Below are 13,533 nucleotides of genomic sequence, written 5' to 3' on the forward strand. Positions count from 1 at the left end.
AAATAGTCGAAATATTTGAACTGAGCAACGATCATGCCCTCATGGGTTGCAACGGTGAAGCCAACTTTTGGCAGGTCTGCCAAATCATTGCCACAGGTTATAGGTTGCTGACCATTGAACTAATCTCTTTCCTTTAATATTTTTGTTCTTTTCAAATAGTCGAAATATTTGAACTGAGCAACGATCGTGCCCTCATGGGTTGCAACGGTGAAGCCAACTTTTGGCGGGTCTGCCAAATCATTGCCGCAGGTCATAGGTTGCTGACCATTGAACTAATCTCTTTCCTTTAATATTTTTGTTCTTTTCTTTAACCATTTTTCCATTTAGCTTAAGTTTGCAAACTTAAAATTATTGTTCTTTGTAAAACTTAAAATAGAAACAATTTAAGTCACCTGAAGTTTTAAGTATCAATAGTTGGAGTAAATACAAAACAAACTGCTCAAAAAATTCTAGATTTCACCAGTTTTAAAACATAAAACATATGCTCTTAGTTATCATTAAAATATAAATATGAAGTTCTCTATATACTTGTTAAGAGCTAAATAACTACTGGAACTGTATATACTAGCTGTAGTAAGTCCACAATACTTTAAAATTTTGTCCTATTATATTATTTCATAGGGATTTATATGACTTGGCTAATCAAAACTTGTTTTCTGGCAAATGAACTAATTACATAATCAGTATGCATTTATGAAATAATTCAAAATTAAAGAATTAACAATCAAATTTAAACTTACAAGATAGTGTTTTAACAAAAGGTAAATAGAGTTCAGTTTTTGTGGGAAATAATTAACAGGAAACTTGAGTAAAAGTATATAAAATCTTTGTGGTTTTCATAGTAAAATTTAGGGAAGTGTTTCGAAACATTACTGTCTTGTAAAAACCTGTAACTTTTCTGAATATACTCCAAAAAATTACTATATGCTGCTCTTATATCTTCAATGATATTTCAACAACTGAAGAGTTAACAGCATAGTGATATTTGTCTTTTCTTTTTTCTAATGTTAAAATTTATTTACTGATTTTTAAAATTTTTCTATAGCCAAAGTGGTATCTTGGTTTGTGAGTGTTGAACATACCATATTTTGTTTTTAAGATTCATTTTAAGATCTTATTTTTCAGCCAGAAAACATTTTAAAAATTATGCGTAGAAAATAGTATATAAGACTACCTCATGAATGAAAACTAAACTCTATCTAATATATTTTGTACCAGTACATTCTTATCAACTGTGAACTACTCACTACACCCTATAAACTTCAGAAGGATAAAATTTTAAAGTTAGATGTGAGGATATTGTAGCACTATACAAACATGAATATAGCATGTTAGTATGGTCTACATTTCAATACTACAAATAAAAAAATATTAAATCGAGTACTTTCTTTACTTATGAACTCAGCAAGCCAAACAATACTATATCACAGACATAAGGATTAACTAAAAACAAAAGCCTGGTTCCTGAATATTATATCTTAAACAGTTAACTTTCTTTCATCCTGTTTAACTCTCAACGGTATCCAACAGAAAAGTCTATCATATTGGTAATTCTTCTAAAATATCAGTACAATTCTAAGGTAGTTAAAACTGAAATATTTTATGCAAACAAGTAATTGATTGTTGTTTATCTTAATCATTAGTTATTTTCCTCAAAAAATATTGATTACTATCAAGAAAAGCTTACTGGTGTAATGTTTTCTATCTGCATCATAATTTTTTTAAGTCATTGGACATATACAGAAGATCTTGTGTAGATAATCTACTCGTAGTTTTTATAAGTCATAAAGTCTTTACACAGTACATATTGTTTTAAGGAAGTACTAATAAGATTTATAAATTGTTTATACAGATATATATGTATATCTTTATTTGGGTATTAACACACATAATGATGGCCACAACCTGCAAGTTTTGTTATTAATCAATATCTTCTGAACAAATACTAAAATGTATCATATATGTATATGACCTTTTTTCCTCAAACAATTTAAATTATTTCTGATAGAAAAAAAAAAAGCTGCTTAATATCCAAGTGACTGAGAAAAGATGAAGCACAAACTGACAATTTGAAACAATTTATCCCGAATTATAAAAAATCTTTGTTTCTTTAAATATAATGAATATAACTTCTGCACTCATTTTTATATTACTAATGCTGATTGTCTTTATCTTTCAGAGATCCTAAGTATGTATTAGTATTCAATAGACCTACAATTTTAGATAAAAGTCATGTAAACATTAATAAAAAGTTGAGGCTTATTGGTTTCTGATTCTCAGCCAACTTTCACCAATTAAACCATAGTAGTGTTTAATGCTAAATCTCAAACACTAGAAAATCTATTTTCATACTTGATTTTTTTCTTAAGTTAAATCAAAAATATTATTTCCTTTATACATTGTTACAAATTCAGATCATTTGTTATCTTTGTGATTTTATAACATTCACTTTATCATTATACGTTTGTTTGTAATAGCACTTGTAATTTTCTATTAAACTATTCTAATTTTTCCTATATACCCATTTAGGAAATACTAACAAAAATCATATAACAAAATCTTCAATAATTACCAATGTTACCTCTGTTCACCCAAGATAGAAACCCCATTTTAATATTTTGTATATTTATTCTTGATCTTGATAATGAGTCCACTCATTCTATGGCCTTAACATGACATTTCAAGAAGATTAAAGCCACTGGAAATATGAAACAAATCTGACTATCATGAGAAAAGTTTCACAAATAATAAAATACAGCTATTCTTTTAAAGGTGTTACTAATTTCTTACCAATCAGACAATGAAAATGACAAACAAACAACAGGGTGAGTTAAACTTTCCTGTGATGAAGCTGGATGTGTATTCTCCTCTAAAAACATCACAAAATACTTAATTAACTAAAATGACCTATAAGTCAGTTTCTGTAAATCACAGGGTTAAATTATCAATGTTTTTTTTGTGATCATAAAATAAAAAGGAAACAGCAAGCATCTTCTTGAGCCATATACATTTGTTTTAATAGCCATATTTTAAAAGACCAAGACTTATGTTATAAAACTAATGGGGAAAATCTATTAATTATTTTTATCTGTCTGTGACACTCTATTCCAGCCTTCACCCACTTTATGGAACAACAATAAACAATTTGGCAAGAAAAGTCGCAAATGCTAGATGGCAGTAGTAAGAAAAACACCTTGGTGTACCAGAGAAGAGTTGTCAGGGGTCATTTGGTGCTTCCAGCATTGACATCAGAAAATCATCAATAGGTGTGTTGCTAATCAGACGGAAGAAAAACAGATGTTCCAAACAAGTAAGGCCAATGCTACGGAGAGCTGGCAAGCGCAGCAGCAGCTTTGCAAATCGGCCTGGTTGGTCAGGGTAGTTCTGTTTGCAGTAATCCTCTAGGGCAGCATACACCTTTTCTCGCAGAGTTTCGACGTACTGAACGGATTTTAACCCTTTGGCTTCTGTAATTAGAATACAAATCAAAAGGATGATTCAATCTATACTACTTTTTTTATAGAAAATATTGCAATCTTTGCATAGTTTCTGTTTCAAAATTAACATTGTCAGATTCTCAATTACTAGAACTTTTAAAGTGAGATAACAAAGACCAATGCTATGTACAAAGGTTGAGTGAATTAAATTAAAATGATTTTGGAGCCTCACCACATCATTACAGCGCATGATAACATGTTCATTTATGCTTCATCTAATAATTGTGCATCTTTAAAACAGCCCTGCAGCATAGTTTCTATTCTAAAAGGCTGTCATGTTCAAAACATACCTCTCCTTCCTGATTCTTTCCATAATCTACTTAGTGTATGAAAATGACTGTGTTTCAGCATCCAATTCAACAGTCCAATTGTATAGAAATCTACAGGTATTGAATCTAATGACTTGACCATTATATCTTCCTATATAATAGTATGAATACTTGTATCATTCTCCATCTACTTAAGGTATGTGTTGGTTGAATGGGAGTTATGATTGGATGCTTTATCTTGGTGAACCCATATTCTGTTGGTCTTATTTCCAAATGGAAATCTTTCTTGATTATGCTCTGTACTGTTGCCTGTGAGATAAGGACAGCTTTTGCCACTAACTTTTGTGCTCATGGATTATAACTTATTACAAGATGCTACACTTTGTTTACCAGAGCTGGGGTACAGCTTGTTCCAGGTTGGTCCTGATGTTCCAAATCAATCCATTATCCTTTGTTTTCCAAAGCCATTAAGTACAAGGGATGTCCCATCTTGGAAATTCTAAATTCCCAATATTAGCACATGATTATTATCCGAGTGTATGAATATTTTGCTGCTACATACCATTTTCCCCCCACCCCAAAAGCAATAAATTTTCAGTGGCATCACACTACCTATTAAACACCAAACAAACTTAAAATGTAGTTTTGATCTATGCTGTTTCACGACCTTATACTGGCTGTAGTTGTCACATAACTTACTAATTTATATATTTAAAATAGTTTTAATATAACATAACATTAATTGACAATATGCCCATCCTTATCATTCAAATATTTATCAAGCTTTCCCATTAAACTCCCTTAAGGCCCGGCATGGCCAGGTGGTTAAGGCACTCAACTTGCAATCTGTGGGTCGCGGGTTCGAATCTCCGTCACACTAAACATGCTTGCCCTTTCAGCCATGGAGGCGTTATAATGTGATGGTCAATCCCGCTATTCATTGGTAAAAAAATAGCCCAAGAGTTGGCAGTGGGTGGTGATGACAAGCTTCCTTACCTCTAGTATTACAGAGGTAAATTAGGGACAGCTAGCGCAGATAGCCCTCGTGTAGCTTTGCGTGAAATTCAAAACAAACAAACAAACTCCCTTAAATTACTTTCATCCACCCCATCCAAAAGCAACCCATTCCAAAGGCTAACCACGTTGTTAAAAAATAAAGCTGTCTTAGCTGAAGATGATATTTATATTTGTGTCCCCTATTTCTACCATTTTCACAATGATAGAAAAAAAAAAGATGATGCATCAACAATATCAGTTCCCTTAATAATCTTAAGCACTTCAAGTAACCTATCACTCCAGATATCATTCTTGTAGCTCTACTTTAAACTTTTTCCAACAATTCAATGTCCTTTCTAAGATAAGGAGCCCAAGACTGAACACAGTGCTCAAAATGTGGCCTAACCAATGACCTGTACAATGACATTGTAGCCTTTTTATACTTCTATTCAATACTTCTGTGAATACAATCTGAAACCCTACTTGCCATGCCACTAGTAACAGCACTGTTCAGATGGCTTAAAAGACTGATGAACCAGAACACCAAGATCTTATTCTTCCATAACACTATTAAGGTTATTCCCATCAAAATTATACTCATAATTCAAATTGTGATATCCCACATGCATTACCTTGCATTTATTATAAATTATAATTAATCTGCCATTTATTTGCCAAACTCATCATATAATCCAAATCCTTATGTAAAGCAACCATATCCTCCTCACAGTCAGCAATGCCCAAAACTTTAACATCATCAGCAAATTTATATAATCTATTGATCATTCCTTCATCTATACCATTGGGGTAAATCAAAATGAGCAAAGGTCTTAACACTTGACCCTGAAGTATCCCACTCATGATATTAACCCAATTTGACTGAACTCCATTTATAACAACCCTCTGCTTTCTTCCATCTAGCTAATTTTCTATCCAACCTATCCCTCACACCTACAGATATAACTTTTTAAAGCGTTTTATATGGCACCTTGTCAAATGCTTTCTGAAAATTCAGATACACCAAATCTACATCTGTACCTTCATTTACATAAACAGTAACCTCTTCAAAGAATTTCAATAGATTAGTGAGGCCAAAATATCCCCAAGTGAAACCATTCTGACTATCAAAATTTTAAACTTTGTTAAATGACTTTGCAAAGCATCTTTTGTCAGACTTTTTCCCACCACCACCAAAGAACTAACAGATCTATAATTACTGGAATAACTATTATCAATTCCTTGTAAAGAGGAGTAACATTAGCCAACTTCCAATTTTCTGGCACCACTTGAAAAAAATAATAGCAAGTGACTCACATATCCAATTCTTAATCCCTTTAAAAACCCTTGGATAAATATTATCTGGCCCAGGAGCTTTATCATAATTCAAACTTCTCAACTTTTTCTTAACAAGCTCAAAATTAATGTGATCATCTTGTTTCTATCTAGCAAATATCCATGGTGAGGAATATTGCTTAAATCTTCATTAATGAAAACTGAAGAAAAAATAAAATTAAATATTACAGCCATCCAATAATCATTAGATAATATTGTTCCTGTATCATCCTTCAAAAGCCCTACTCTCATCCAAGATTTTGTTTACCCTTAATATATTTGAAGAAATCCTTACTATTTATTCTTACATTTTCAGCCAACTGTTTTCTTATACTCTTTTCTTGATTCCTAATTTCTCATTTGACCAACTCTCTTAATCTTCTATAATCTTCCAAATCTCCCATCCTTGCAGTCAGTTTATACTTAATGTTTTTCTTTAATTTTATCCTTTAAATCCTTTTTGAGTCAACCTGGTTCTTTACCTTGAGGCTCTCTTCTGCTACACAAATACTAAATTCAGAAGCTTATTCAGTTCTTGTTATAGTTCTCTAATTACTTTGATTTATTTATTCATGGGCCAAACGAAATTACAAATGAACAAACATTAGTAATATGTAAAAGAATTAAACCAACCCAAAAGATAACTGGGCTTATACTGAAAACAATAATATAAATGGAACATAAAAACAAAGCATTCCAGATAAGAAAAACCAATAATCATAATACTAAACTCTACTCCCTTTCACTGGAAGCACTGTAATATAGATTATTTAAATAAATAGATAGCAAAATTATATTAATATTCAAGTAACTGAAATAAAGCTTGGAGAAGGAAGAAAGTATGGTTTAAGGTGTAATTCTTAAAAATATTTTGTTTAAAGAAATGTAATCAGTCAAAAAAAAAAGTATTCTCAGCTTATGCTACAGAATCCTTCAATCATCACACTTTTAATAACAATATAATAATGACAACTTCTTCATGGTGCTCTCATTTCACTTGAAAATCTGCAAGTCTCTTGGATTTGATTCTTAATATTACTATATCCCCACAGCAGTAATTTTTGTTAACTGGGCATATTGGTGATGTTAAGAGTTCAAAAGAAAAGTTGAACAATTATCAAACAGTTTGTTTTTACTCCCACTAGAAAACAGAATAATTGTCCACTATGCAATAAATATATTTGATTATATTATATATACATACATACATATATATTTGTTGATCTTGTAACAACTATTTCAGGACTGTGGCAAGATAATTTTTCACATCTGTTTTTATTTGTTTGTTTTTTTTTGTTAAAAAAACAAGTGACAAAAACTTGAATTCCAAAGAGAGAGAGAGAGAAAACACTACAAAATTGAAAATTCTCAGTATAGTTCTACTGGTTTGTTTTTAGAAAAAATGCTTGTACTCAGTTGCACACTTGACATAAAAAAAAAAGATAATCCTAGCTAGTTGGTAGTTAGAGGTTTACCAGTCTGAAGCCTAGTAATCCAATAGCTGACTTTTGTATGAAAAAAAAAGTGGAGGTTTTACAGCAAAACTTAGAAACAAATGTTACTATAATAAGTAATAATAAAAAGTGTTAGCTATTGTTGGAACTTTCAGAACTTAAGTTTGGGTTGCTAAGAAGGCCTGCCTACCTGGGTTAAAAAGAACAATAGCTCTCAAGCATCCCAGCTCAGTCTTTTCCATCTTCATTTCTCTCATCTTTGCCACTAGTTCATTAAGAACACGATCAAAGATGGCACCCATTCCAGCACTGTGGGCACTATTTCTTTGGACCACTAATCCTGTAGCAAGAACTATCCCATCTTTTACATTAATGGACCGAAACGAAAATGCAGCTATAAGAAGCTCATTCCAACCTAATGCATTAATTAAGAAAAAAAAAACAAGTTTTATACTCTTACAAATAATTAAAATAATAATAATATAGACCTTTTTTACAAAAGTGTGTGACCAAATTCATACATCCAGTTTCTCAATTTATAAAATGTTTTCCCAACAAATGTCCACTATGATTTATATATAAGTAACATTTTTGGATAAAATGCATTCCCTTTCAGGACAATCCCACAGCATTCTGTCTTATTATTTTAATGATGTTATATGTATATAATAGGTTCATCAAGTGACTTATATGGTTTACTTCTGTACTTGACATTTCTCTGATTACTTTCTGAAATTAAACACAAACAAAGATTGGTTATAAGAAAATGCCTTTCAAAATATATAATTTTTACTATTGTAATGACAACAGCCAATATGATCTATGTTTAAAGGTACTTAACAACATTAAATAACCACCATTCAACCTCTAAAAGAACTTACCATTCTTCAATAGCATTATTTGATTTTCAGCAAAAATTTATATGCACTAGATAGCAAAATTTAATGTACTAAAGGTACCTACAATTCTTAGGCTAAATGAAAAAAGTAGTTTACTGTTTCTTTCGTCATACACAATGTAGATGAATAATTTATTGGAGCGCCTCAAGCCTGATAATCAACAATGAATAATTTCAAAACTCCTGTCATTTGTATAATGTATGCTGGTAACTTAGTTTATATTTATGCAAGAAATATTAAATTATGATATAAAATTAATAAATTAGGAAGCTGTTTTAAATAAGTTAATAGTTAACATAGAAAAAAGGAAAGTGTAGAACTTATAGTTTATGTGTTGAATATATATAAATATCTTAATATCTGCATATACTTTGTTTCAAGATAATAGAACAAAATATAAACCTAAAATTGTCAGGAGAAAAAATAAAATAACTTACAAAGACTTAAACAAGTGTACAAATATATATGATTAAGATATTTTGGTTACGATAAAAATATTTCTGTTTAGCTATAGTTCACATACTAATATTACATACATACTTAGCATTCATTATGTACATCAATCAACCTGCAGGTCAATCAGAGCCTTATGAAGTAACAACAAGCTACGTATTTATTTTAACTAGTTTCTTCTGATAACATAGATGTACTTTCAAGATCTATATTAGACAAATTTACTAGTTTTAAGCATCACTGCCAAATCTTCTATTTGATTTTTTTAGTTCAGTGGTCAGCAACCTATGACCTGTGGCAATGATTTGGCAGACTCGCCAAAAGTTAGCTTCACTGTTGCAACCCATGAGGACACGATCGTTGCTCAGTTCAAATATTTCGGCTATTTGCTATACTCAAGAAAACCTACCTCTACCCTAAAAGTAGTAGTATAAAACCATGTTAAAAACACCTTCAGACACAGATTTACAGCACAATTAGAAGTAAATAAATGAAAAAAAACCCAAAACATTTTCTTGATGATATGACTAGTTTTTACCAATAATAACATTTTGTGATTCTTCAGTCTGAGAACAGCTGTCAAAAAATTATCAGTGTATTTAAAATGAAAATAAATCCATACTTAGTAAATATGTACCAATACAGAACATTGAATAACATTTGCCAGTACATTTCAAAAAAACGATCTGCATTTTATTAATTAAGATTCATACTTTTTTCTCTATCAAATAGCTATGAACTGATAAAAAAAAAGTGAGATCAGTTTTTTGTTGTTTTGAGGAATTATACGGATACGAATAAAGATATTTGTTTCTTGTATATTTAAAGACTTACAGGTAGAAGCAAAAGCACGATATGTCATAAACTACAATGGTATTACTTATCCAACTGTTATTAGCCTTGAAAGTTCAGATAAGGCAGTGTGCAAAAAAGAAGGGATTTTACTATACAGTGTTATACTTGTAGTGTTTACGTATCTCCCTAATGATGCACAAATAATGCACTAGATATGTATATAAACTTGTTGTGGCAATTTAAGTGTTGTTCCTGGTTGGGTATGTAACTCCTCCAAAGTTTTGTACTGTATGTAAATGAGACTTGGTTTGGTTGACATGGTGACTTGAGGCATTAATACGCCATCTTTAACAGTAAGTATTCCATCATCAATAATTCACTGCTAGAGCTGCAGCATGCATTAGCACGGCTGATCGGAAGGCCAACTGCACGTGGTGTCATGATGCCCTGGAACAGATCGATTACATGTAGGCCTATGTGTACTTCACATTCCTAAAAACGGTGTGGAATTTTGTTTTTTAAATTCTTGACATGCATTGCATTCACAGGTAGCTAGATGAAATCAAGCTAAAGAGCCAAAACTAGAATATATCAAGCTTTATTTGCTCTGTACCAGTAGTCTGTTTGTTTTAGCACAAAGCTACGCAATAGGCTATCTCCACTCTGCCCTCCACAGGGAACCAAACACAGGTTTATAGTCCATAAATTTACCGCTAACCCAATAGGGAAGCCTGTTGTTTGTCAAAACCAAACAAGGTGGGGAATTATAACAAAAAGATTGATCTTCAAAACTAGACTCCATAAAGCTGAAGCAAAGCATTTAGAAAGGTTTGAAAAGCCTAAAAATATAACCAGGATAGCAAGAGAAAACAATTTTATATATAAATATTAATTTTCTCTAATTTTACAAACAATCATTGAGCTTTAGTGCACCACAGTATTTATAAATATTAAAGAAGATTATAGAGAATACAACAATTTTTGCAAAAGACACTTTTCATCAAGAAATTAGGAATGTGGGTTTACTCAGGTGGTTTATGAAACACACAATGTACATCACTCATGGCTTCATAACTAATGTGGTGAATATAATGACATTATTATTCCATACATTTTTGGAGGTGTTGAGATTAATATAAATTATTAAGCTCTAAGTCTATGTAAAATTAGCTTTAAAAGTGGGCACAGCAACTTCTTATCAACAACCCAATTTTAGAAACCTGAGATAGCTTATATATATTTTTCAAAAGATACTTAATGTGAAAAAAATTAAATTCTCATAATTTGTGAGTTCAAAAATGGGAATAACGATATATTACATTTTCTACAGATATTTTTATTTTCTGTTATGTGGAAATATGTGCTCTTATGCACACGGATTGATCTTTTTTACTGTTATCTGTAAATCACCAAACAAGAAATATTTGAAGCTGTTGAATGCATTTTTCCAACAAATTGCTTAAAACCTTGCAACACACAATAAATTTTCAAGGGATTTTTTTATTATGTAAACAGTTTTGGTGATATGTCAACAAAAATAAAACATCAATAGTAGTAAAACATCTTGACATTACAGTCTACATGTGGCTAGGTATTCAAACCTATCATTAGTTTTTATTTTGATGAATATATCTTCAGTTAACGTACTTAATTTTTAAGCAAATGTATTTGCTGTAAACTTGCAGTTTAAAACATTTTCACAACTAAGATGAGATGTATTTTTATTAAACAATTATAAATTTTAAAATGACATCAAAAACTATACCCTTACATAGCCATCCTAATCTAAAAGGTTTATAACCATACTATTCTACTTTATCCTAGTTGTTGTAAAACATCAACATGAAGTAAAAACCTCCAACATTTTTAAAGAAAACAAAATTACAGCTCGGGATTTAAAAGAGTAAAGTTCTAACTGTTCTTCTTAAGATCAAGCTGTAATTTTTTTCACATACGTATAGGCACATGCACATTTATATGGTATATATTGATAATCCATTTTCAGTCTTACGTTATTGTTGTGAGAAAGTTTCAACGAGAAATACATTCATTCTGGCAGTGCTGTAGCAAAATATGGAATGTAGCTTGAGCTGCAAATTAAATTTTTAACATTTGTACTTTGATAATAAACAATTGAATATGGTTCAGTTAGTACAGATCAATACAATATATTTAGTCCTCACTTTTCAATCTCCTACACTGCAAACTGTACACTAATGAGAAAAGACAGCAGAAACAAAATTGATTAAAAACAAACAGGCATTGGTACACAAACCTGGTTTTAGAAAATATTCATTTACATAAACTCTTCATCAAAATCAGCAATAACTTTCTCATTCTTGGCATCACAAGTATGAGAAATATAGTTCTGTATTCAATATATCAGCTTTATGGTCAAAAACCTTGTTTTAACAATTTGTAAAAATTACCACTACTATGTACCTTTGTGAACATTAAAGAAAACAATACATCTTAGATGTACAGTAGCAGAATAAATGGTCTGTAGGAGACTGAACATCCCATCATTCTCACAAAACCTGGAATTGTTTTTCTGCTTCAACTAAGGATCTGGAAAAATGACCATTCTGCATTTCTTAGTTCTTAGTAAAAGAAGAGGTATGTTTATACCATGAGTAAGAAATAATAATCATTACACAAAAAGTTTAATATCTTGAAATACCAAATTAACTTAAGCTTATTATTATTATCCATTTATGCATTACGAAAAGCTTTTATGGTTACCTTCATCATTTATTTATTTTGCTTAAAGATATTAAATATCTTTTTTTTTTGTATCCTGTACAAAAACTAATCAAAGCTACACATTTTTTAAACAAAATTCCTATATTCATTTAATTATCTTAAATTTTCACAGACCAGAAAGAACTTTTTTAATATATGTAAAAATATTCTGAACTCTTGCGTGCAAAAAGGGTTTTTCAATTTTTGTTGCTAAAATATTTATTTTGTGAAGTAAGTCATTTTGCTTGGAAACTCTTTAAATAGACAATAAATTAAAACCTTGCTGTTTAGCTATTGTTGATGACAGTTGACAGAACTTATTTTTTCCAATGGATAGGAAATGAAGGGTGGCTCAAGGCTTATCTTATCCTCCTTTCAACCTAAGCTATTGTGTGTTGCTAAATAAATATTTTATAATTCTGTATTCTTCATGTTGGTGTGACAGATTTAGAGAGTCAGAGTAACTTTTATTCATTGGTGTTTGCATGTAGCTAGCTTTTGGATTTCTGTCTTTTAGTATTTGTTTGGGAGATTTTGTAAGTCACGGAAAAGAAACAAGTAGGCTTCCAAGTTCAGCACCCCATTTCAGGACCACAAAAAAGGGGGGGGGGGAGAACCCTGAGAAAAACTCACTTTCACTGAACAGGTACTATATATTCTACCTGTCCAGCACCAAGCTGAAAGAAATACATATATTGCTAATTATACCATAGTGTGTTAACTATAGTGATCCTTGTGGGTATGTATGGGTGACTTTCTGAAGTGTTATATATATATGAGAGGTGTGTTGTGGTCTTCCTTTGGTGGATTTGGAATAACATTGAAGCTGTACAAGGAAGAATGTGGATTTAATCACGTCTTCTGGTTTTAAACACACACTTCAAAATCCCCTTATTGAGTGACTGTCATCAGGTATTGATAAATACATAATCATGCAGAATAGCAACAAACATATCATGTTAATCCTTATATCTTGCTACATAAATACCGTTTACAAGAATGTCATAAAATTAAATTTTGGTGAGCACTATTTTTTTTTATTCCTGTAAACTCCCAGTGGAGCATAGGGCCGCAACAACACCTCACCAACGGAAGG

At 31.0% G+C, this 13,533-nt stretch overlaps 1 protein-coding gene across 5 annotated transcripts in view; it reads right to left on the reverse strand.

Annotated features, from left to right (window-relative positions):
- Positions 1 to 434: 434 nt before the first annotated feature.
- The window catches only part of LOC106467346 (retinoic acid receptor RXR-alpha-like), a 43,203-nt gene continuing 30,104 nt past the window's right edge, over positions 435 to 13,533 (reverse strand). For all 5 annotated transcript variants that reach the window (XM_022395505.1, XM_022395504.1, XM_022395506.1 and 2 more), the window contains 2 exons: positions 7,739 to 7,963; positions 435 to 3,467 (listed from right to left, as the gene is read on the reverse strand). In XM_022395505.1, coding sequence (XP_022251213.1) covers positions 3,217 to 3,467; positions 7,739 to 7,963 — 476 coding nt within the window. In that variant the 3' untranslated portion in view covers positions 435 to 3,216. The remainder of the gene's footprint in view (positions 3,468 to 7,738; positions 7,964 to 13,533) is intronic.

This window comes from Limulus polyphemus, unplaced genomic scaffold (genome assembly GCF_000517525.1).
Source record: "Limulus polyphemus unplaced genomic scaffold, Limulus_polyphemus-2.1.2 Scaffold2579, whole genome shotgun sequence".
Classification (NCBI taxonomy): Eukaryota; Metazoa; Arthropoda; class Merostomata; order Xiphosura; family Limulidae; genus Limulus; species Limulus polyphemus.